Raw genomic sequence first — 27,331 nt, 5'->3', positions numbered from 1 at the left:
CGCCGCCATAGCTTTGCGTCCTTTTAAAGGGAGGCTCCGCCTCTGCAACTGATGTGTGGGACTCTAAACAAATTTGGCTAAAAGTCACATTTGCATAGGCAAAGCCTCTATTATGATCAAAACCCAAGGCAGCATACAAGCAAATAAATATATACAGAGTAAGCGATTAAAACTATAAATTCAGCAAGCAGGAGATAAACACTCCCTTGATAACATAATCAGATAAACACTATAAGCAGATTAATATACAGCTGTGTGGGCAAAAAAGAGAACACACCCGTGACATTTAAATTTGTGTCAACATGATACTGCTCTTTATTATGGTTGTCCCCCATAATGATAATATATGTCCCTGTTGAACTTTAATAGTTTGACCGAGTTCTCTTATCGAACAGCGTAATAAATACATAAGATTGCTTATAAAAGGTTTCGTATCGTCCATTATACTTAATTCATTCTAGGAGAAACTGCAAGCACAGTACATGAACAGGTAACATTGCTGTGATATTACTTCAACGTTCTTGTTCGATGGGAAAGGTGTGCTACGAGTAGCGACACTTTCAGTGGTGTTTTTTTCTGTAAGATTTTTTCACACATGCAACGCCTTGATTGTGGTTACTACGGATTCATCGAAATATTTGAACATACATGATCCCATTCGCGATCGTGGAGATCAAATCTTCCTTCGTAAAGAAACGAATATTATTTGTCATTACTTTGCCATGTTCAACGGTATTGTGTTTAGAGATTCGAAGCGTTCATATTGGCTCATTGTGAATTTCAAAATAGCTTGGAATTACAACGTGCTTGGGTGATTAGAAAAACAAATTTCTGGCGATAGAAAATAACGCCAACTGCATCAACTCCAAACGATTTCCTTTGAAGGATTTTGCAACAATTTTACCCAATACGACGTCCACTGTTCTCGCTTACGGAATACGTTCAGTGTAGGAACACCGATCGTTATACCGAGCTGTACACACTGTAAAGAGAAAAATACCTGACGTTAGCGTTCTGTGCGATTTCATCGCCGATAATCGTGATAAAGGCAATATAAGAATGTTCGAGCAGTCAGTGTACGGGTGAGTTTTCAATGGGAGCTCGCCGGCAATACTGGCGACGTTGACTATGGGCACAGTGAACGTCGTATTTGGTTTAATTGTTGCAGAATTTATCGAAGGAGGACGTTTGTACTTAATGCAGCTGGCGTCATTTTCTATCGCCAGAAACATTTGTCTTATCACCTAAGCACGTTGTAATTCCATCCTATTTTGGAATTCACTGTAACGAGCAGATAAATCTGAGTGCAAACCCTCTCGATCTTCGCCGCTAAATGGAAGCATAGGGTTCAAACGGCCGAGATAAAGTAACATAACTTTTTCTACAGCATATTATCAAACAGAGACGTATTCAACTCAAACATACATAAACGCGCCAGCGCATTTCATATTCTTCGGGTTATACAAACATATCAATGTTTGTACAATTATGTGACTGTCGTGGTTTATTAGTCCCCACGGACACCGTCCGGGGGGACTTATAGGTTTGGTAATGTCCGTGCGTCTGTCCGTCCGTCCGTTCACGCAGATATCTCAGAGATGCCTGGAGCAATTTCATTCAAATTTGGTACAAGGATTACTTCATATGTCATACAGATGCACGTCGATTTGTTTCCTGATACGATCCAATATGGCCGCCAGGCGACCATTTTATTACGATTTTTTCATGTACAGAGCTATAACTCAGGCATGTTTAAACTGATTTTATTCAAAGTCGGTACAAGGACATTGACCTATGTCATACATATGCACGTTGATTTATTTTGGTGATACAATTCAATATGGCCGCCAGATGGCCATTTTTATTACGATTTTTTCGTGTACAGAGCCGTAACTCGGGCATGCTTCAACCAATTTTATTCAAAGTTGGTACAAGGACATTGACCAATGTCATAGATATGCACGTCAATTTGTTTTGTGATACGATCCAATATGGCCGCCAGGCGGCCAATTTGTTACGATTTTTTCATGTACAGAGCCATAACTCAGGCATATCTCAACTGATTTTATTCAAAGTTGGTACAAGGACATTGACCTATGTCATACATATGCACATTGATTTGTTTTGTGATACGATCCAATATGGCCGCTGTGTGGCCATTTGTATACGATTTTCCATGTCCTGAACCATAACTCAGACATGACATCAAGCAAATTTATTCAAAGTTGGTACAAGGACATTGACTTATAGTATACATATGTACATGCATTTGTTTCTCGATAAGGTCCGATATGGCCACATGGTGGCAATTTTGTTATGGCTTTTTTCATGTCGATAGCCATAACTGGCAAGTCTCAACTGATTTTATTCAAAGTTTGTACATGGACATTGACTTATGTCATACATATACGTGTTGAGTTTTTAAACAGTAAGATCAAATATCGCTGCATGGCGGCGATGTTGTTACAATTTTCTCATGTACTGAGCCGTAACTCAGACATATTTCCACCAGTATCATTCAAAGTTGGTACAAGGACATTGACCTATTTCATACATGCTCGTCAATTTGTTTCACGTCATGTAGCAGTATCATGTCAATTATTGAAGTTTCGTAATTAGGCTGATATGTCAAGAAATACTGCATCAAATTTCATGAAACTTTGTACAGATGTTAAGCTCACATTGCTTTAACAGTGAAAAAGACATTTTTCAGTGTCATTTTAATTAATTTGTAATTGCATATGTAATGAACTTTCCTAATTAGAGTGATATGTCCACAAATACAACATCAAATTTGATGAAACTTGATACAGATGTTGATCTCATAGTGTTGTAAATACTGCATCAAACTTTATGAAATATGGTACCAGTGATAATCTATTAGTGTTAGGATAGTATGAAAAAATGTTTTGCAACATCCTGTCGACTAATTCCCAGTTTACTCATTTAATGACCTTTAGGATAGTGGCCTACATTGGTTTTATGTTTTCATCACCATGGAACTCATTCTTGGCCACTGAGTGCCATCTGTATCAAAGTATTTTTATCACAGACCTAATGAAGAGGACTCTATCCTCTCTGAGGACCTGTAATCAAAGCACCCATTAACAAGTGGGGACTGTGTCATCAACGATGACTTCTTTTATAGAATTCAGTAAAACTAGGTCTCTCAATGATCATGGTTAATTTTGTCTAGAGCCATTTAAGTGTTGAAAGTAGTCAGTAGGGGAATTAAACCGGGGGATTATACAAGAAACATTTCGCGAAGGAACTTGCGATAAATACTCTCGAGGCTTCACAGGAATGGTTTTAGAAATTTGCTTTACAAGTTATAATCGGTCAGAAAAAAAATTACATAGTAACTGTTATTATTTATCGCAGTAATCTCTGAAAACATGCTAGATACATTGGTGTTGATGGTTACCGTCTTCATGCTGATTGCATGGCTCGTGAATCGACCACGGAATCTTCCGCCGGGTCCTGTGGGTTTGCCGGTTGTCGGCGTGCTACCCTGGTTGACAGATCATCCCGGCAAATGGTACTGTGAAATGGCCAAGAAATACGGCGACGTCATCAGTGTGCGGCTTGGGAGCAATCTGGCCGTTATTCTACACGGCTATGATGCGGTAAAGGAAGCATTTGTGGAAAATCGAAGAATTTTTTTCCGCCAGGCCGGATGACCTTCACTGTAAAGTTCACAACGGAGAAGGTGAGAATGAAGTAAAGTGTTAAATACGGACATATGACTGGGTCAGTCTTTAGGGGCTCTTTGAGATGCACATTCACGACGTCAACATTTCGTTTCTAAAAAGATGATAACGACAGGTAATTTCTGTGTCGAATTCACGTTTTTGTATTGCTAGTTTGCAATGCAAATGAGCTGCTTTAGTATTTGATGTGGCAAACTATTATTGATATCTTCAATTTTGTGGAGCTAACTGACTCCCCAGAGAGAGAGAGAGAGAGAGAGAGAGAGAGAGAGAGAGAGAGAGAGTTTGTATGTACCTATGTTACTAGTGTACCTAGACGGGTTGTATGATATGTTCATCATATTAAAGTACGCGTGGCAATATATTTTACGAAGATAACAACTTGACGTCACTCTGGAAAGAGCAAATAACCTACACGTAAAACAGCTATTTTAAGCGAAAAACGAGACACGCTTTAATTAACCTGCACCCGTGAATTTCGTTTTTATGATTCTTTCGCGAAAACACGGTTCATAATGATGATCAAACTATTTTATAGACGACGACTGCAGTGAACCGATCGTGTATTTATAAGTTCTTCGAGTTATTCAGATGAAGTAGACGATAACTGCCGAGTCAAGTCAATTGCAAATACATGCGTTATAGTCATCTACCGAGTCACAATAGACTATATGTATTATCGGCATAGCAAGAGTACAGCGGCCATGAAAATATCACCATTACAGTTGTATGTATAATTGGAGTGTACTTTATGCACATCGGTTTTCCTCGAACTCAAGTATAAATTTCATTAATATTTTGCGCACGGACAGTACGACACGAATAACATATATATGTGTGTGTAAAATGATCTATTAGACCACATTTTATTTCGCTACAATTCATTTTACTGTCCGTGGTCATCACTGGTATACGTCAGAGCAGCTCATCAAAACATAGCATATGGATAACAAAACATTGGCTGTGAACACTAGCGGTGGCCTTTTCACGTTACAGACCAACAAAACCCGAAGATGACGGCTTGGCAAATGTAAAAAATTAATAGGGAAGCAACATACTTCTAGGTGCTATTTTTTTACAGAGAGCAAACTTTCAAATCCCCCTCTACTCCCCCCCAAAAAATTTTAAATCCGCCCTGAATTCCTCCAGCCACCCCACCAGTATTTGTCAATGTAGCCTAGAAAGCAAAACTAAAGCTGTCAAAAATTTCAAATCAAGCTGTACACGCAGCAGTAGAGAGATCTTCGGAAGACCCGCCTCCCAAGCGCCGCTTTGTAAAATGACTCGTCCTTACGCCAAGCCCAGTTGGCCACATGCACAATGGTGATTACTCTGCAAAACTACACAGCTACACAAGGGTGAAGTTTCACGAGTTGTTTCATTATGGAAATGCAAACGCGCGCCACCAAAGTTTAACCCTTTTTTCTCTACCGTCTATGATTTTTTCTATAAGTTCTTGCTTGACGCATTGAATAGTCGAAAGGATGATCGGGCGGCGGGAACTGCAACGTGATTTACAAACTTTGCATGTTTGCTGTCTTGTTTAATATCTGTGCGTACATTTGTCAATGTCGGTTTATTTTTATAGAAGTAAGATAAACGTACGCACATCCATACATCCATACATCCATACACACATACAAACTACATACATACATACATACATACATACATACATATATACACATGAGAGAAAATGCCGAGAGAGTTTGACCGGTTGACCTCGCTGTTAATTTTATGCAGGAAATTACAATAACAATGCTTGGTCGAATGACGCAGTGCCTTGAGGGTGGGATCACCAGTGGTATATGGGGAGGAGTACCTTCCCGATGGTGATAAGTGGTGCAGATTACCGTCGCCTGGCGTATACGCGTGCCAAAAGACACCTATGGTTGATTTCCTGTTGACCAGTCGGATGGCAGAGTTGCAAATACCTGGACTGAACCATTTGGTTTTTGTGGGTGTCGGTGGTACTTTGACAATATAAGTAAAAATGCACATATATTGAGTTTATTGTCTTGTTTATGAGCGGCCAGTATTTCCAACAGCATAAATATGTGCATTTGCCCTTGAAGAATAAATAATTTTCGAATAAAACATCGCGAATGTAACTACATTCCTTAAGCTCGACGTACACTTACGTGCCCCAAAGAACCATGAAATCGCCCGACTTTCGATTAAAGAGATGAGTTTTGCCAAACCGCGTATACAGAAAAAGTGGCAGATGACTTTATTTTTTGAATCATAGACAGTATAGCGAGATGTAAAAAATGTGAAACAGGCTCCCACCTAACTATCCAAATGTTTTTGTGTCGAGTTTGTGTTTGATTCGTTTCGAAAATGTGTTCCTACATTCTTATCCGATTGTTTGTGTTAATGAAATGTTTGTTTCGCTTTGGATATTTGTAGAGAAGTTTGGAGTAGTGTGTACGGTAATGTTTTGTTTGTGGGGAAAGCTTATGGCGAGACGCAGCCGGACCTATGTTGTTACAAAAGTTGATAGAGTCGCCCTTTGACGCTTGCGTTTCGAAACCCGAGTGTGGTTTCTCATCAGTCGCAGTGTAGATTCTTTCCTTAGTTTGTGTTTGTGAAAATTTATTTTAATGCATTTTAGTGGTCTTGCTTTCCGATTAGCGAGGCAAGTATATTAATTTGGTCACGTTGTGAGTCCGTTTGTGGTTCGGTTTGTTTGTTCTATATTTCTTTACTTTGGTAAATTTTGTTTTGACTGGTGTGTCTTTTAGATTTTTGCGGAGGTTTGTGAATTTTTAGGCAATAAGTACCACTGCGGGGTACGGATTTTATGTTTATTGGATCAAGATACTTACAAGTATCCTGGTTGATGTGCTTGTTCTCGTACATTTTAATTAATAGTTCATTTACTTTGTTTACTGTTTGTTCTGGCTTGTTGTGTATAATACTGAGTGTTACGTAATTGCCTTTCGCATTGGAGTAGTAATCGTTTGTGTTGACAATAACGAAAAACCGACCCTTGTCGAAGGGTTATTTTCCCAAAATTTGTCCAATGTTTGCAAGCTGGTTTATCGCGATTCTTTTGGCACGCGACATGTTTTGTTTCCTTGTTGAAAGGGTATCTCTAGAAGTGCGAGTTTAGAAGCTTCAGATAGCTTTCAAGTTTTTGTTTTTTTGTTGTTCGTGGAGTCCAATTTGACTTTTCTTTGAATTGGTGTTGTTGCGATTGTTTGTGTCTCACGATGTAGCATAGTCACATTATACGACTTTATTTGTTGAAATCCTGAGGTGGTTTTGTTGGTGTCCGAATGAATTTTAAGGCTTTTGCCTAGTACTATTTTTCGGAGTTTCATAGTTTGAGCGATGATAGGTTGTTGTTGAATTTCATGTTGTTGTCGGCTTTTCTTTGGAAATAGCTGATTTATTTCCACGGCCATGTTTCTGTTACGTTACTGTGATGTTTATTTTGTATTTAATGTTGTGTTTCAGTTGTTTGTTATGTGTACGATTTTTGTTATTTCTTTCAAGTGTTTGTGTGTTCTATGTCATCTTATCGTATTTTTTGGTAGTTCCTTTTTGAGTATTTGGTGGCCCTGAAAAGGGCCGCTTGGTATGGGTTTTTGTTAGCGCTTGGCGCGTTTGTTTTTGCGATAAGCCTAGCTTTTTATGCTTCTTTTCGCCGATTCGATGAGCTTGGTGAGTAGGTGTTTACCGCCTTCTTGTCACTGTGTGTGCTTACATGGACAGTCTGCATAGCCCTTGAATGTTTCTCGATTTTGATCAAACTTACAATTTAGGAGTATATATCAAAACTGATAAATGATTTATGTGATTACTGTAGCTATAGATAGGCTACATTCAGGACGGGCAGCGACGGGCAGTAATTAGTAGGCAAAACAGGTGGTTTTCACCGTGGGCAGAACTCGGTGCAATGATAATGAACACTGTCACCTTGAAGGTAATGCTGTAGGTGAAACAAGGACACACGATGGTACAAACAACACCACAAGTGAAACGTACACACAGAAATACACGCGTTCCCTACGTTGTGCCACCCGGGCCACGCGATTAAATATGACTGATACTGCTGCACTGTAAAGTTAAGTGTTAAAGGATAGAACACCAATTAAACGCCTTTTTGTAACACTTTTGAACGCGTCTAGACGTTCAGAAATTTAACACTACGTGTTCAACCAATGTTCAATTTTTTAACACACGTGTGCAGATTTTGAACACTTCGTGTTCATCAGACATTATATTGAACACCATGTGTTACATATCTGAACACACGTTGCACATGAAATGCTTTCAAAAAATTGAACGCGTTTACGCGTTCAAAGGGCTGTAACACTTTTTGAACGCATGGACGCCGTTCAACGATAAGTGTGTTAAAGGTTAGAACACATGATATGCACTTGTTGAACACCTTTAATTTTGCGCGTTCATGGGGTGTTCAAGCCTGGAAATAACAAAACAGACCACTTATATTCAGTAAAATTATTTTATTTAAAAATACACAAAAATTCCTTTAGTAAAATACAATTATTTAGTGTCAATTGGGCACATAAACACCGTTGGTGTTTTCCTCTGACAAACTTTACAAAGTGGCCATATGGCCACTTTGTAAAGTTTGTCAGAGGAAAACACCAACGCTAATTAACACCTTCCTATCAAAACATAAACAAAAGAAAATCCCCATAAACACTGTAGATCGTTTTCAAACAATATGAACAAAGTAGTGACAAAACAGGTTTTACTTATAATTGTGGATTACGTTATATGTTCATACTTGCAAAAACGTACGAAAAAGCTAAAAATTTGGCTTACTTGAATATATCACATTTGATAATTCCTTATGTCTTAAAAATGTCTGAAATGTCTTTAATGTCTCAAAAATACAATTTTGTGTATTTCATCATAACTTGTACATATATGATTAGGAAAATCCCCGGAAACCTGTACTCCAAATATTAAATGAATCGTACTGGCCGTTTTGAAGAAAACGCTTGGGATGAAAACATTTGAGGATGATGCCACACATTTACCTATGATATAAGGTCTACGTCCTTAACAGCAAAGCTAAAATCAGTAACAAACCGAGAACAAAGACGTTTTGATCTAAAATATAAAATAATCAAAGATTTGGTAGCAGGCTATGATCAACTAAATGTTACTGGCATAAGCCTTCAAAGACGTGAAGTCTCCTTCATCAGATGCCTGGGTGCAATGAAGATTTGAAGCAGAAAGCGACAGAAAATTCAGAGTGGAAATTTCAGAAAATTCCGAAATTTAGAGTGTAATTTTTTACTGTGAATTTTCTGGCTTTCTGATTTAATTCTTCATTCCACCATTGCATCTGATAAGGGTGACTACAAGTATTTGAAAGCTTATTCTCCAGTAACATTTAGTTAATCATAGCGTTCTGGACATAGCTCAGATAAATTCAGAACAAAAATACAGAAACTTATCAATTCAGTTACTAACCCTCGAAAGTTCAAATCTACATCAGAGATGAGCTTAGGTTCTCAAGCTTGTTTCCAGACAGCTATCTGTACACTCATATTCTTCAATTTCTGTACCAATAGCTTCTGTAATAACTCTTCGATTTCACGTTCATCCAACTTTTCACATCCTGAAAATAATGCAACAATAGATAATATGGCGACATGAGACTTCAAATGAAAGACAATTTGGCCTTATTAGGTTAAGGAAAAGGGGTGACTTTTGTATACAGTGCCTCTTTTCGTCAATGTTACAAAATATTGGCTTCTTCGTGTCATCAACTGATGAAAAGTAAAAGCAAAGCCAACTCTCATATGCTAAAACAATATTCTTCGATGTTTAACTAAAGTTTTAAATTTACATGCGATTGTGGTTACTAAAAGACATGTTTTAGCTGTGATTACGCAGCGGTAATGTGGCATATCGATCGCGCTCGGGTCAAGGGTCATCGCTCCAGTGATGACCCTTGACCCGAGTGCGATCGATACCCCATGGCCCAAAACACTGCTGCGTATTCACAGCTAGTGTATGGTCCACCAGCCACTGAAAGAAATAAAGGTTTCTTCACGTAGTTAAGCTTTTTCAAAGTACAATACAATTAGTTCGAAGGATAATAATACAGATGCTTCAAAATCCAATACCTCTTTAATATTTTGGAGAGAAAACTTACCCTTTCTGGTCTTGCTTTCGCACGATCACGACTTCAGCGTGCGCTTACAAGAAAAATGTCGCAACTTCCGTTTTGATGCATCATGGGATAAGAAAAGGCACCAAACTTGAACACCAAGTGTTAAGAAGTAGAACACCTCTTGCACGCCGATGTTAAATTTAAACGTTCATAGTGGTTTTTTGATTTTCTTTTCAAAATTTCAAAATTTCAACCCGTAATAAACGTGTAAAATTATTTTTTATACTTCCTTTTTAGAAAAAACATGCTTTCAGCAATTGTAGACCGGAAATATTTTCCACTTATTGTGAAATTCGTTACACCGAAATCCGTGTACGTATGCCGGACAGCGAGGCAGTAGTAAAGTTAATATAGCCATGTAAAGTAAAAAACACAAAAGATTGTTAATTGTTTCACAGTATTGTAAATTTCTGTGATGCTGAGTTTTTGAACACTTGAAGGAGATAGTTGTTAACACTAAGTGTTCAGGTTTAGAACATCATTGTTAATATTATGAACAGCTAGTGTTAACAATATGAACACTAGCCGTTCAAATTTGAACACCGACATGTACATTTTGAACGCGTAAAGACGCGTCTAGCGTCCGCTATTTTTACAGTGTGGATAGTGTTAATTGGGTCGGGAAACAGTCAATTAATAGTTTAATTGACTACCTGGGTGATTGGCAGGTCGTGTCCAACGTAGCATATGCAAGCAGGCCAAAAGACAAAAGCCCCCAAAGTTATTGACAGCTGGCCAGGGGTCACCATGAATACGTAATGAAGCTTCACTACGCAGAAACTGCGTAGTCAAGCCCTTCTTAACCGGTCAAACTCTCTCGGCATTTTCCGGCATGCATACATACATACATACATACATACATACATACATACATACAATGTCATACATACATACATACATACATACATACATACATACATACATACATACATACATACATACATACATACATGCAACATACATACAAACATACATACATACATACATACATACATACATACATACATACATACATACATACATACATACATACATACATACATACATACAGATAGGCAGACAGACAGAAAAATAGAAATATAAAAATACATACAGAAAATATAGAAATGCACGCAGACATAGAGACGGAAATACATACAGAAACGGGTACAACACAATTTGTATTGTTTTCATGGCATTACAAGGGATGACAGCACGTTTATTACATGTACTTGTTTTCTTTTACAGTCTTGGTCGTCCGACAGACCGATTATGAATGGAAGATGCGAAGGACACTGTTTAAAACGGCCTTCCGTAAGTTTGGTTTGGGCAATGACGACAGTTTCATCGAAAATCGGGTTCTCGAGGAAATGAAGTATATGTACGACTTTCTTGACAAAACTAAAGGACAGGTTATTGATTGTTTTCTCAGTGACGTGATGACCAAAGTAACGAACAACATAAATTCAGGCATCCTTTTCGGTGAGCGGGTCGACTACGACGGTGTACACCACAAACTTTTACACGAGAATAGTGCTAAAATTCTAGTATCTTTCAGGTCCGCCGGAGTGATAAACATCTTTCCTTTTCTTTGGCGGTTTCCCATGGCTATAAAAAAACAGCTGCTTGCTCAACTTGATTCTTTTCATAGTATTGTGGCAAAATACATACACGCCCATCGACGTACACTAGACCCTTCCTCGCCGCGAGATGTGCTGGACATCTTCCTCACGAAGGCAGCGTACTTGAAAGAACACAACCCCGAGAAAAACTACCTCTGCGATTCCCACTTGCCCGGTGAATTCGGAGACCTGGTGAGGACCTCGACTGAAACAACAGGCACATCGCTTACCTGGACATTCATGTACATGGCTCAATATCAAGATGTTCAACGCCGAGTTCAGAAAGAAATAGACACTGCTCACCCCGGAACGTCCCCTATAAGGTATTCAGACCGCGATCGATTACCCTACACCCAAGCATGCATACACGAAGCCTTACGACACACGACTTTGGTACCTGTCGGGTTACCACACGCCACATCGAGACACGTTCGATTTAGAGGTTTCGACATTCCGGCTAACACGATGGTCTTCGGTAACATGTATTCCATGCACAATGATGAAAGGTATTGGTCCAAGCCAGGCGAATTTAATCCCAAAAGATGGCTGCAAGAAGATGGCCGGTTTGGCAAATCGGATTTACTTGCACACTACTCTTACGGTAGGGGTAGTTTACTTTCACTGTTTCAGCTGTTTCATGTGACAAAGTATATACCAGATGTGAAATCCTTCATTATCACTGAAGAATTACCGACAGCATTTCAATAGCCGCTGAATGACGAGCATGAATTCATGGAACACTCAAACTTTAAAAATATGATAGAAGTGTAACAATTATCATGTTTTATCGCCACTTAAACAATAGTTCGACATTTTTTTACAGAATTTACGATGGTATACATATATCGTTGATCGTGCTCTGAACGTTTATATAATCCTTGTTTATCAACGCATTAGAACAAGTGAATGTAAGGGAACGAGCACAATTAACGGCAGGGGGCTGGAAGAGAAAATGTGTGGTGCATATATTTTTTACAGCCCCCCCCCCCCCCTAACACCAGCAAAACTTTTTGTGGCCCCCATCACCGGCAACAAAATTTTTGTGCCCCCCTCCCCAAAAAGGAAAGATTACATAGGTACAAAGTTGTACACAATCCTTATAACTTTTAATATATGTTTTAGTGAAAACAACATTCTTGCATTCTTGGAATAAATAATAAACAAATAAATATACAAATAATATACAAACAAAATAACATATGTTCAAGCTTTACTACTTGTAACACCTTCAGCTACTTTTCAGTATTGTGTTGTGCTATTTTAATCTCCAAGAATGATGAAATTACCAAATACCTTATAAACAATCTACCCCCCATTTTCTCTTCCGGCCCCCCTGCCGTTAACTGTGCTCGGTCCCTAATTTTCTTTTGCCTTCTGTTTTGCTTTCTCAGTCGATCAATTTGACTCTTTCCTTCATTTTTAAGGATCTCACTTTCCAGTTCCTCTGGTACGATGCCGAAAACCACACACTGATGTCCGATATTTTTCAGCGTGACAGTTGTTTACAATGATGTTGATTTTTGTTTACATTGCAGGTTCAAGGGTGTGTGTTGGGAAAGATCTCGCCCAAATTGAACTGTTTCTCGTTTTCGCAAATGTAATGAAGCACTTTTCATTCAAGCCTCCAGACGACAGAGGAGTCGATTTTACGGAAAGTGTCACACAAATCAGCGTACCAGCGACATCCCCCTTGCGTGTAGAAAGAAGATAAAGTTTATCTATGAGCTATCGGAATTGTGTTTATCATATGCCCATGCCCATATCGCTCAAAACTGTAGCTCTGCATGGCAGGGCTGTCTGTTACCGGCGTTATACGGCCTCCCGTATAACGCCGGTAACACACAGCCCTGCCATGCAGAGCTATCCTTACTAGTGACCTTTGAAGTTAACTATCAGCTCTGATATTTTACGGTAAACATCGCAGTACACAGGTTAAAAGTCACCGGTTACGGAGTGTTTCCGAACTACGCTTGTTACTTGCAAGTAAGGGACTGGACAGAAATTACGGGGGGCGGTCGTTTTCAAAATGATGCTGAGTGAAAAATAGCGACCCTTACAAAAGTGACCCTTCCCAATTTTCATGTACAAAAAAGTGAACATTCCCCTAAGTGTCACAGTCCATATCAATAATATAATTTCTCATCTGACCTTTGAACTTTCAGCGAATACTTTTTAACCTTTACAAATAATCACTTTTATGCAAGCTTTCAAGTAAGAGTATACACTTTTGCAAACGGCGTAAAATGACAATTAAAGATAATTTGTCTCTAATTTCAGTATGCAAACGTTCAAAATGGCATGCTGAAAAAGTACCTTGACGAATATATCACGGCAACAAACAGTGATTTTATCAAGGCAACTTTCTGCCCAACCCGGCCCGGGATTCCTGTAAGTGTGAGCACACAAGATGATCAAGAGAAATAAGATTAAGGTGAAGTACTACGAATTACGTCAAAATTAAGTTGTGGTGTCATTTTCTTGAAACTTTGCACAAATATTCTTGGAAGTTGTGCAAGTGCAAAAATGAAATAAAAAATGAGGGTCACCACGCTTGTTTCCATGGAAACGGACTTTAAAATGGCGTCGTTAGAAATAAATAAAAATGATATAATTCACTTAAACTAAAGAAAGCAATTATAAAACGGTTAGCAAATGAGTTAATTTTAATAAATACCAAGACTTAAGATCCATATCTATCGAATGTATAGTTTTCATGATGTTTGTGAAGAAATTTTAACATAAGTATCGATTACAAAATGACGATATCGAAATTATATCACTACATAATTTTCTAACTTTCTTCCTGTCGCTTTGAATGGTGTCATTTTGACCAAACTTGGCGAATGAACTCCTGACATAATACCATTTAGTTTACACTTTTAATAAAAGGGTGTCACCACGCTACTTTTTACAATATCTCCAGGTGAATGGGTAATTTGCGCCATATAAATGGGAGAGGAAATGTTAATTTTTCGCTCATATTGAATAAAAACCAGCTTCCTAGGGGGTCAAAATAGACAAGGTTATAGGTCACATGTATTTCTAAGACACTGGGTCAAAAAATTAGGTAAAAGCGCAATTTCAACAATGACAGGTGATGTTAACTACATGCGCTACAAAATAACCCATTTGCGGCAGGCTGGAGTAAATCTGCGCAGAAAACGTTCTAAAGCGTGTGCGCGTCCGAATTCGTCGCCCTTTACCTTAAGCATTTTTATCTTTATTCAGTGGACAACTCATTTGAGGAAATGAATGATGTCTGAACCACGAAACAACTAAATCCTGACAGTCAGGCGCGAATGGTAAATACTTTTGTTAGAGGTAGGAAAAAACACACTGTTGAGTATCAGAATATGTGTAAGTTGCGCATGACGTAATTTAATCGTTTGGAAGTGCAGTATACTTGGTGTACAGTTTGCTTTCAATTTTGATCGTGAAGGAAGTACGCCCTCAGGAAGCTGAAAGAATTTCGACTTACAACCGCTGAAAGTATCATCCTATTTGATTGACAGGTCCCTATTTGATTGACAGGTCCCTATTTGACAATGTTTAAAAGTAAGCATAACTCATACATAAGCATGCTACATGTCACCTGGACATAGATCGTAGGTGTGTAGTACAAGTTGGTGTATTTTACATTTGCCTGGATTAGTGTATGAAAGGGTGAGAATTCATGTTCTTTCAACATGGATGAATGGTTCGGGATAAAGTTAGTCAATCTTTTTACGTTCTGCTTATGTGATTTTCTCTGATCAACTCTGATAAGAGTGACCTGGGAACCTTTGTAACACTTACCGCCATGAAAGATCTTTTGAGATGTATTTGATATCTTGTAAGGAGCCAATTGTGAATTAAGCTGTCAACGTAGCATCGGTTTCATCTGTCACAAGATGACGTGTTTACAGTACGGCAAGAACCATTAGACCTCGTTTATGGGTGATAAGAGAAACAATCTTTACCCCAAGAAGTTAATTGAATGAATGAATTCTTAAAATGTAATTTAAAAAAAAAATAAATTTCTCGCTTTTTTTTTTAGTTATTGAAAAAATTTTGTGCGACAGAAGGCAGATTAAGGCAAGTCCAGTCTGAATAATGTTGTTTTCATTTTTAGAGCACGCTCAGCTAGATAGTTCTGTGAAAGATTGCCGGTATATTACTCGTGATATGCTATGAACACTAACCTAGTGTATATAACCTAGATATATACAGTGATCCTCGTTGCAGATTCTAGTTCAAGGTCAGTTAGGTTTATTGATTCTTTTGTACGAATAATTCCTTGTTTTCCTTTAAATCTCAATAAAATAGTTCATATATTTTTTTTGTATCACCCAAATAAGAAAGTGACCATATTTGACCGCATAATTTTACTGTCTGATGCGTGACTGTGTAAGACTTGGTTTGCCTTTCCCATGTGCGTGGAAGTCATCAATGAGCTACGGTTATATAGGTCATTCTGTCCTCCCCTCCCCAGTCAATGACCACTTGACCACTTAATTAGTCTAGAACATTCTGAATGTCATGTTTACTACAAGTGAAGATATTTTTAGAACTGTAATCAGCATATAGAATTTTTTAGTATTCAATATAAATAAGGGGTGGAACAGATTTTCACTAGACCTTGGAATTTTTCACGTCAATGTTCCCTTCACACTATATGTATAAATATATAACACTATATATATATATATATATATATATATATATATATATAATATATATATATATATATATATACACATATACATTATATTGTTATTGAAGTATAAATTGAAGTATACAGATGTCCTCGTGGGAAATTACAGTGCTTATAAATAATAACACGCATTACTTCAAGCACAAAGTAAATTATCATATACCCATGACCGTATCCGTGTCTCCTCTGACGCGTCGTGACGTGGAACGTAAAATATCAGTCTGATACGGCACGTTATACGTCATCAATTGTTGTTTATTTCCGATTTCGATGTTATGATGTTCATCTTGCATTCAATCAAAATTTACCGATATAACGAAACATATTACTTAGTACATATGAATTTAACGTTCCTTTATTTCAGATCTAAAGTGAGTTACAGGACAGGTTGTTGTAGAAAATTAAAAGTTTATGTTTACAATCTGTTGTATTTCGCGCTACTTCGTCGTTCCTGTTCACGTCAGCTATGTTTCAGCAAGAGTTATTAAAGTGAATTCAAACTTACAATATTGTCCGTGTAATAATTATCCACCAGAACACCGGGACGATGACCAGAATTAGTAAATTGGCTCCATTACTTTTCTGGACTGCGGTAAATTGCGCTGAAATAATCCTGTTTAGACTGTATACACTCGACACGATGCGATCGACGACTTGATCAGCTGTTGTAAACAAACATGTATCAATGAGCTCAGACCAGTGGCAGAATATAAAAACATAGTCCCTTCGAAAGACTGACAAAAACTAATAAAATTTCTTTATTTTTAATTACCTTTTACATAAATATACGGTCATGGGCATATGATAAATCGGTTATCCCACGATATCAGCGCTTGGTTGGGACGTATTGCCACTCGTGAGGGTGCGCGCCGCATCACACTCGTCTTCGACTCGTGTGATGCGGCTCGCACCCTCACTCGTGGCAATACGTCCCAACCAAGCGCTGATATCGTGGGATAACCTCATAATATCTGTTACTTAAGTTTCGTGCATATAGCAATCATCAGACTACTTTTTCTCTTGTGTCTCTTCTATTTCATACAAACTAGTGAAATTTGCCAGCCTAAGTCAGGTTTTTCTTGCGATCACGATACCTTTGAGTCTGAGCAGTAGTGAGTTAGTTTACCACTATACCAGGTGAAACTCCCCTGTCACCCAACTCACACGTTTCATATGAGAACATAGTTTTATGTATTATCTTTGTTTTGCGGAGCCTGTAATTGGGAATTTACTCCTGTTGGTTGTCCGAATAAATAAATAAATAACTAAATAAATAAATAAATAAATAACTAAATAAATAAATAAATAAATAAATAAAGGAGTTTTGTAACGTCCAATCTCAGATAAGTACCGTAATGTGTGTGTATTTTAAAAGTTTCCCCTGGACTTAGTTATTAGTTGATTATTTTAAAGAAAATCGCTGCCTCCAACGCCTTTTTTGTCTTAAAACTACTGTAACATGAGCTGTACGCGCGGTCTAGGATTATAGACATAATTTGCTGACACCAATAGCTGGAATCTTAACTGGTTTTGATAAGACCTGAACTTACAATATCGGGTGTATGCCCTACTATTAGCAACAAGCACCTTACTTGTTGTCAGTTAAAGGGAAAAGTTAAAGGCAGGAAACAACAAATGTATCACCTGTAGAGGTGATAAAGTGCAACGACATTGGTCAGGTGAAATGGAGTGTGTTTGTGCCATATCTGTGAAATTTCGATCAACCCTCTCTAGGCTATTTCATAGAGCTAAAACAAAAAACAAAAAACAAAAACAAACAACACAATGCAGATGATCAACAACTTACAACGTTTTACCATACAGCATATTTACCGAATGTTTTGTATATTTCGTTTAGTCTATACACGACATACAGTAGCAAATGATTGCCTGACGAACACAAAACTTACCACTTAAAATATGATATGCTCTGTTGTCATTTGACAGGGATTGTAAGACATTTATGGCAAAAGTATATTGTCCTTGGTAGCCAATATGTTATGTTTTCTTACAGAATATAAAGAGAAACTTTGTGTGACGCGGGATAAGAGTAAAATATATGTATGTATGTATGTATGTATGTATGTATGTATGTATGTATGTATGTATGTATGTATGTATGTATGTATGTATGTATGTATGTATGTATGTATGTATGTATGTATGTATGTATGTATGTATGTATGTATGTATGTGTGTGTAGGTGTGTATGTATGTATGTATGTATGTATGTATGTATGTATGTATGTATGTATGTATGTATGTATGTATGTATGTATGTATGTATGTATGTATGTATGTATGTATGTATGTTTAGGTGTATGTATGTATGTATGTATGTATGTATGTATGTATGTATGTATGTATGTATGTATGTATGTATGTATGTATGTATGTATGTATGTATGTATGTATGTATGTATGTATGTATGTATGTATGTATGTATGTATGTATGTATGTATGTATGTATGTATGTATGTATGTACGTACGTACGTACGTACGTACGTACGTACGTACGTACGTACGTATGTATGTATGTATGTATGTATGTATGTATGTATGTATGTATGTATGTGTGGTATGTGTGTATGTATGTATGTATGTATGTATGTATGTATGTATGTATGTATGTATGTATGTATGTATGTATGTATGTGTGTGTGTGTGTGTGTGTGTGTATGTATGTATGTATGTATGTATGTATGCATTTTATGCATAGATTTACGCATGCATGCAAACATGCAAGAGAGAGATACTATATGTGGTTGCCGTAAGTTCGCGAAGGTTTATCAACAGAATAATAAACTTATTGAGCATCATGCCACAAAGTTTTACATACAAACATTGTATGCTAAATTTAATGATAACAAAATTTCCCAAGTAGCCTATACACAAACTATTTTGTAGACAAAATGGCAAGAGGTGTTGGCTTCAAATGTGGTGAGGGACTTTTTTTCTTACTTCTATGGCCTTGTTTCCTTGTCCGAGCAGAATTAGCCCGCAACGAACGAGAGTGCATCTCCGGTAATAACTATTGTTACCGAGCTGATGTCTGCGCCTTTGTCTTTTCCTTCAACACCAACGGAGATGGCAGCTGTCCCGAACTGGAAGAGGCAGTCAATAGCGTCAACGACATGGACGCCGACATCGAACTACTGGGCATCAGAATCAAGGACACCAACCGAGAAGTTGAAACTTTGAGACACCAACAGGACAGCAATCAGGGTTTAATCCATCAGCACAACGAAATCGTGAACGATCTGCGGGCCAGGGTTAACGAGAATTATGAATCTCTACGCTTAAGTCTTGACTCAGTCAAAGAACAAGTACAATCTCTGATAAACCAGTCGGATGCCAGGAGCGCCCTGCAGAACCAATCTGACCACAGTATGGCACAAAACACAGTACAATCGAGCATTCACTCGAACGACAAACGTGACGAAATCGTGAACGATCTGCGGGTCAGGGTTGACGAGAATTATGAATCTCTGCGCCAAAGTCTTGACTCAGTCAAAGAACAAGTACAATCTCTGATAAACCAGTCGGATGCCAGGAGCGCCCTGCAGAACCAATCTGACCACAGTATGGCACAAAACACAGTACAATCGAGCATTCACTCGAACGACAAGCCTGACAATTTAGAGGCAAAGATTCAACTCCTCGAGCGAAAATTACGGAAGAAGGGTCGCCATTTTATAAATCTTAAATCATTCCTTGAGAAACTCTTCCCTTTGTTACTGTTTCAAGGTTGGTATAAGTCTTCTGAAATGTTTCTTCTATCAAGATATAATGCGCAATTTGAATCTTGATTCAGATAATCCGTTCGATGTTTTTTTCAGTTAATGTTCTGCAATTCAAAAACTTAAACGAGATCGGTAAGCTAAGGAGAAATGCATGATGACTTTCTTGATATAATTTTTTATTTGTCAGTCTGTTTACATTATCGAGAATTGGGGCTAAAACACGCTTTCCAGCTATCCTTTTCTCTTCAAAATAATTTCCGTTTGTCATTTTTAACCAGAGCTTCGAGTACGTTTCCCCTAGAAAACGCCAATTCAGACAAAGTAACTGCAGTGTCGCCAGGCTCAACACATTTCTTATATTTATATTAGCTAATTAGTAATGTTGCTGTTCGTCCCTGCACCAGCTTGTAAAAATACTTAATAAGTCTTTGTTGATCTGAAAACGCAGAATGCTCGGACACTTGTTTGCATGCTTTTGATGGAGAATGTGACGACGGTAGTTCCGATGCTGTCTCCGTCAGTTGCGGTCTTGGCACCGATTGTGCAGATTGTGGAATCCCTGGTAGGTGATGCAAAGTGTCACTTTGTAAAATCAGCTTTAATGACTATCCAAACATTAAGTTTAATTAGGAATATATTTTGTTGGCTCTGATTGCCTTGAAGTATGCTATAATTTTTAAAATTCTGGATTGAAATCAAACTGTCTAAATATAGGCTTCACAACATGCTTTGTTTCATAAACTGAATGATGTTTTTTTTTGTTTTTTGTTTTTTTTTTTTTTTTGCAAATTGACGTTTTATGATCAGGTAAAGCAGATAATGATATCATCAGATAAAGCTGTTCAATGGAATGCTAAAAACCCACTTTTACTCCTTTTTTAAAATAAATTTTCACTATTGTGTTTCGGGTACATATCGTCGGTCTAACCCCCGAAAAATAAAATTATCTCTGTCATTAACTTTGCCAACACAGCATGTACATGTGTAGTCTTTATTGTTGACAAACTGATTTTAATCCAGAATTGTACATAAGTATAGCATGCTTCAGGGAGATCAGAACCTACAGTTGATAAAAGAACAAAATGCATCGAAAAGTTATTTTAAAAAATTGAATACAGATATCACCCGGACACTGCATTCCTTGTATTAGGGGTGGTTATAAAAACCGAGTAAAATAAAATGCTGTACCTCAATAAAATGTTTAATCTGGAAAAAATAAGGCACAACATTTCGAAAATTTCAAAGCATTTACTTCAGTAGAGAGGTACAAAATTCAAGTAATAATGCACTACCTATCTATTCCACTTCTGAAAGCCCTTTACAAGAAAGAAATAATTTTATCAGTTTAGACCTTGGAGATCTGTTTAGAACTTCAGAATCCAAGTTATTTTTGGAAATCATACTTCACTTTTATATAAGCTCAGTGCACATGTCTCTACTGTCAAATCTAACAGGCTGCCGAGATTCCTGCAAGTATAAGCGTGACGGAATATGCGAAGACGGTGGACCTGGATCTCGGTATAGTTTATGTGAATACGGGACAGATTGTTCTGACTGTGGATACCGCTTCGGTCAGTATTTTATTACATGCATTGCTTCAAGCCAACTGAGATCGGCTGTTCATCAATTAAGAATGAACTCTTTCAGGCAGTCAAACTTGAACTATGAACTATGGGGTAAAAGAAGACACACTCATCACTATTGTAAATAGTTATTGTCACCTAAGGTCACTGTCCTAGTGCTCGGGCGGTTAAGGTGTAACTAAGCTTGTATTCAGATTCCTATTGGTTCTAAAATGTGATCCCGAGATGTCAAGTTTATTGCTGATTCAGAAATACCACATTTCCAGTATCTAATTGCAAACTTTCTGTGCAGGACACTTTTGACGTTGGGCGACAGTACAGACTACACTAAGTTTGATGACTATGTACTTTGAAACGAATGAAGAGATTTATTGCTCCACAGTCAAATGGCAAATTCTTACACGGCGCTTTGATTTTTCTCTTTCAGATCCGAGTGATTTCCAATATGAGGATGAAACAAGCACTGAAAACTGATGGAGATACGATTATCAACACAGACACCGAAGGAGACGGTTTTCAAGAAGGGCTGATGGAGAAGAGAAATGTATTTTGGTTCAATTCTACTGTCACAACCATACTACAAAGCCTGATGGCGTAGCATCGGCTTATTACATCGTTCAAGACTTTGGCTTTTCAGTATTGTATCATTACTTAGCATGTTTTTCAAATTTAACCCTTTGAGTGCTGTAATTGTTCCCATCAAAATTTTTGTGCAACATTTTTACCAATTTTTATGGATTTTTCTGAAATTTTTTGATTATTTTGGACCAAACGAACATTGCATTTCATTGGCAACAGTTTGTTATCAAAATTTTGACAAAAATCTGAAAAAAAAATGACTGGAGTATATTTTCTAAAGATGACAAAAAGTGATACGAATAAAATACTGTACAGTTTAAAGGTAGGGGACTCGATCGCAGGGATCGAGTTTGTTCTAGTCTGTAATATGATTATGGAGGTGTCACAGCCTTTTGTTTTCCATTGAAATTGTAATCCAGTGAGTAAATTTCCTGGCAAGACAATCTGACGCCTGAACCATGCCTTTAACAATGGCGGACTTGCCAGTGTTGTAAGTGACCTTTGGAGTATTGACATTCAGCTAACTATTTTGCACATTATATTGTATCGGGCTCGACAACGCAAAAGTTGAATTTTTGCTTACTGGTGGCAACTCCTGATCGGATCTCGAACATTTTGATTCAATTTCTACCGCATAAGAAACAAGTCTCTATCGAGGTATTCTTAAATTTGTCCATGTCGATCATTTTACCGAGAAAAAAATGTTTAACTTTCATTGTTTTAATTTTAAAGTAAGAAACACCATCATCGATTATTTTCTTTTACTGTGCGTTTTAATATTTTGTTCGGAAACAAAAGCGCCAGAACGAAGTAACTTTGTATGAGCTAAATTAACACTGAGGCGATTTGCTCATCATGTGACAACTTTTCGACAAACTTGGACTTCACAGTGCATTGATACTCTGAAGCGTAGGTTACATCGCCGGTTCGCAGTACGCCCTCACACGGTCGCGTAGGTCGATCAATGCAATATAACAAGTGAAGTTAATTAGGGGCAAACTATTCGCAATTTTGATTAAAACAAATTGATATTGCTTGTCTCCATCCCGCCAATGTATTACAGAGGGTCAAATTAATTAATCATGCATATCACTGTATTGTCAAACGTCGAAGATTCGTTTCAGGTTCATCAAATTTACAGGTCGAAACTCAATTATCATGCATTTAAAAATGTACTTCATAACACTTTAGCCTTTAGAAACGGGATGTAATTACTCGTTTAAATCTCTTTATTTCCTGTCCCATGAAGATTTTTAAAAGAGGTGATAATCATAAACGTCTCTCTCGCCTTGAACAGCTACCACTCTCAGCTTTAACTAGCATCAGGATAATATAAACGATTTATGGAATCAAAAATCGATAGAGATACATTAAGTAGTCTTTAAATCTTGTGAGGGACACGGTGGTAAGGTGCTGTGAGAAAGCAGGAACGCGATGAATGCCCGAAAGCGTATGCTACTAGTAAGATTGGACTGCCATGTGAGATTGGCCTGCCATGTGAGATTGGCTATCGACCTGCATGTGTTTCTCTTAAAGCCCTGTGGGTGGTTTGAGTGCATTGTCTTGTGCCTGTAGATTTTAAAAATACAGCTATGCCACGTCCAGTAAATAGTAATGTATAGCAAATGATATAATGTTGGCAAGAAAAAGGAATAGGCGCATGTTCGACACCCATTTATACAAGTCATAAAAAGATAGATCTCAGAAATTCCGTTTTACCGATCAATAATTTTTAATGAGATTTTTTTCTCTCGCAAATCCCCCACTTTAAACGTTTGAATGTGCATCAAAAAGGATGATCATACATTTTGAAACCGTCCTATAGAAACGCGATTGGAACTAATTTGGGAGAATTGGATCGTCATATTTTCAAATTTCTCAAAAGTGTTAAGTGCACTATAGCTGAATGTTGCAATATTTACAAATTACTCATTAAAAAACAAGTGTATATAACTTAAAAAGAAGGGCAGATGAGCTGACATTGGAAAATTAAACAGACATTACTTCACCATCAAATTATCCCAAATAATAGCTCCAATCGTGTTCAGACCACTTTTATAGTGCACTTAAACATTTGATTGGAAGTTTCTCACCTTGCGATGTGATAAAAGTTAGGGCCTGTAAAAAGAGATTTGTTTCTAGTGCTGGACATTGGGTAAGTACTGCGGTAATGTGGTTTCCTTTTTTTGAAATCATTATTTGCTCACCATTTCAGTTTGAGATCACCGAAGCCTTGATTTCCCACTAGCTGCAAAATACTTTCACCTCCTTTGTAGCATTCCATTGGTGTGAATGTACATGCCGTGATTCGTCAACTTTACCGGTACGATATTTGTGAATTATTAATGGTTGTGTGTCAACTGTTGTAAGGAACACCACGGTTAGATCTTTTAAAACACACGGAAATAAGGATTGAAGACATGACGTGGAGGCCTTGAAGTGATGCGGGCGATGATCGGAAACAAATCTTTTTTGTTCGCGTACAAACATTTTTTTCACCAAAATACAGTAATTATCCATTACACGATATTATGTAATAAGTTGATTTGAATTTTGTCGGTTCAGCGTTTCACTTGCGTGTCAGTTACAATTTATCACGTCAGTCATGTCATCATAACACAATTAACTTAATGATATTACTACATTAGGGATAACGCGGCGGAAGTCTTCCCTGACTCTCGGTAGAAAACAATAACGTGAGCATGCGCAGTCCTACATGTAGTTCCCCTTTCTATCTGATATGTGTACACTTCGATGACACTACACCTCTCTTAATAATTTCATGTTACGCTTCACGTGAGCTGAAACTTACTGAGATCGACGAGTTCATTTCATGGCCCCGTCGTTTCAGTCACAAGTTCCCATTTTGTTTTTCTGGATTGCAAAGGGGCAAAGATCCATGTCCAGTGAAGGGTGATGATTCCAACTATCTTATGGCCGCTAAGCATTGTTACCTACACAACCACAAAGTGTATTAGGATTTTTAGAACGTGAGACATTTCTCGCTTTTTTGGTGATTTCACGCGCAGGCGCACGTGGGTTGGGTAGTCTGCTTGATCGATTGATTGTCTGCTAGATCTACCCATCGCGTACTCTTTGCTCGCCCATCTACTGCCATTATAATACACAGGCGCTCCTTAGTTGGGTAGTCTGCTAAGTGGATCGATTTTCGGATCGATCTATTGATCCCGTAGTCGATATGCCCGCCACTGCAACCTAAATACTCACAAGGTGTGCAACACAGTCACTCAAAAAACACACCACCCGATTTGTAAACTGGCCGTGCGCTCGCACAAAACATTCAGAACTACACTCCCATATACCTAGTTGGATCACAAATTTAACCATCTCGTCGAAAATCACGCCGATGAATGTGTTGCTCGCATCATCTTGAAGAAATCGGCCGTGTTTTGAGACCAAGCGCAGTGAAATGTGGCCTGCAGAATGATTCTACCATATGATGTAATTTTTTCCACTACTGATTGGCTAATCAACGGCCAAAACAAAGGTCATGGCAAAACGTCACTGGTGTAGTATAGTTGAACCAATCAGCAGTGGAAACAATGACGTCATATGGTAGAATCGTTCTGCAGGCCGCATTTCACCGCGCTTGGTCACAAAACACGGCCGATTTCTTCAAGATGACGCGAGTAACACATTCATCGGCGTGATTTTTGAGGAGATGGTTAAATTTGTGATCCAACTAGGTATATGGGAGTGTAGTTCTGAATGTTTTGTGCGAGCGCACGGCCAGTTTACAAATCGGGTGGTGTGTTTTTTGAGTGACTGTGTTGCACACCTTGTGAGTATTTAGGTTGCAGTGGCGGGCATATCGACTACGGGATCAATAGATCGATCCGAAAATCGATCCACTTAGCAGACTACCCAACTAAGGAGCGCCTGTGCCATTATAATACCCCAATATAGAGTACGTGATCGATAGATCAGCAGATAATCGGTCGATCAAGCAGACTATACCCGTGAAACGCTCTGGGAAAGAGGGGGTTTGTTGTCAAACTAGCTGCAACAATTTTATGACGCTTTAACAGCATTCTGAACATGCTGAAGGGTTGCTTGGTATATGGATCAGGAAACTGTAGTCGAGTTTGTCGAGTTGAATCGCTTTTACTGAGTAATCGGATAGCACTGAATGTCGATACGGTGGTTGTTTTAGTCTTCTGTCTGACTGGTTCCTGGAACAGAGCTGATAATGTCGTGGTCTCGCTGGTTGCAATCTTGACCATCATTTTTATGCTTTGAGTAGAGTAAGATCGCCACTGTCCAAATCGATCTCTGCTGATACCGATGATAAGAAATGGTCTCTGTGTCTTCAAGGTAGGCCGTCGGGTTTTTTATTTCAAAAGGGGAAACCTTTGTTGCAGCCTTATTATCTGAAGGCAAATCGCCACATTTTATTAAGATCTGAAACGGGGACAAGTACCAAACGACAAGGCGTTTGATATTCTAGAATAGAGATGATCGGAGAGTTTAATAAAAATTCAACCTTGAAATATTATGTTGACCACACATCTTATGAGAGTCAAATGAAACTTCGCTTATACATCATAGACGCGTCGCGGATTACATTTTTCAGCTGAAACACCGTGTTTGTATCTGCTCTACCTTCAATCAGCCATGGTAGCAACTACAGTAGACCGCTCTGTGATTATAAGTCTGCATTGTTCTCAATGGCACAAATTGACCTAAACAATACCAGAAGATAAGACCTTTATTGCCTTACCACGCAGGGAGTACTTACCGTTCATCCTTTGAAGCCAGAAATTTCCTATGCATACATGTAGTCATGTTCCTGCAGTAGTGACTACACGAGTCTTCTACTTAAAGACGTATGCCTTTCTTTGACTCTCAGGGTATGTACATTTTACTACACGGGGGAGGGGCCTCCAGGATGTTTAGGCTTCCTCATTTTATGACGGATTCTCTGAATACGTTTGTAAAAAATCCATGTGCACCCGTGATCGCTTGTCTTATTAACGGTCTTTAATGTGTATACAAGTATATACTAAATATCTCTGAATCCGAACCGCTTATAGAAACTTTTGATGTTATCTTGTACTCTAAAGCTATGAAATAAATTTAATTATATCATACCAGTATATTGATGGCGCAAATACAGCGACCTCATCTGTCGACATGCGAAAAGAACCGTGGTATATTGGCGATATACCACGGTTGGCATACGCGCGAGCTCTCAGCTTGACCAAAACCCCGGATTCAATATACTGTTATGATATAA

At 38.1% G+C, this 27,331-nt stretch overlaps 1 protein-coding gene and 1 long non-coding RNA gene across 3 annotated transcripts; both read left to right on the top strand.

Moving 5' to 3' along the window:
- Nucleotides 1-446: 446 nt before the first annotated feature.
- Nucleotides 447-15,801, top strand: LOC139138675 (uncharacterized). The gene is made up of 5 exons (XR_011553657.1): nucleotides 447-537; nucleotides 3,382-3,709; nucleotides 11,101-12,075; nucleotides 13,010-13,905; nucleotides 14,684-15,801. It is a non-coding gene; the product is annotated as an uncharacterized lncRNA (long non-coding RNA).
- A 3,267-nt stretch (nucleotides 15,802-19,068) lies between these two features.
- On the top strand, nucleotides 19,069-22,818 carry LOC139138673 (apolipoprotein A-IV-like). 2 transcript variants are annotated; one of them, XM_070707161.1, is made up of 4 exons: nucleotides 19,069-19,916; nucleotides 20,361-20,474; nucleotides 21,367-21,483; nucleotides 21,923-22,818. In XM_070707161.1, exons 1-4 carry the CDS (start codon nucleotides 19,082-19,084, stop codon nucleotides 21,967-21,969), a joined length of 1,113 nt encoding a protein of 370 aa, XP_070563262.1. In that variant the 5' UTR covers nucleotides 19,069-19,081; the 3' UTR covers nucleotides 21,970-22,818. The 2 variants fall into 2 exon arrangements, with proteins under 2 accessions (XP_070563262.1, XP_070563263.1); XM_070707162.1 differs by lacking the exon at nucleotides 20,361-20,474.
- Nucleotides 22,819-27,331: the final 4,513 nt, after the last annotated feature.

Source organism: Ptychodera flava, chromosome 8, assembly GCF_041260155.1.
Source record: "Ptychodera flava strain L36383 chromosome 8, AS_Pfla_20210202, whole genome shotgun sequence".
NCBI classification, from domain to species: Eukaryota; Metazoa; Hemichordata; class Enteropneusta; family Ptychoderidae; genus Ptychodera; species Ptychodera flava.
The sequence above is the reverse complement of the archived record's forward strand: the minus strand, read 5'-3'. Positions and strand labels throughout refer to the sequence as shown.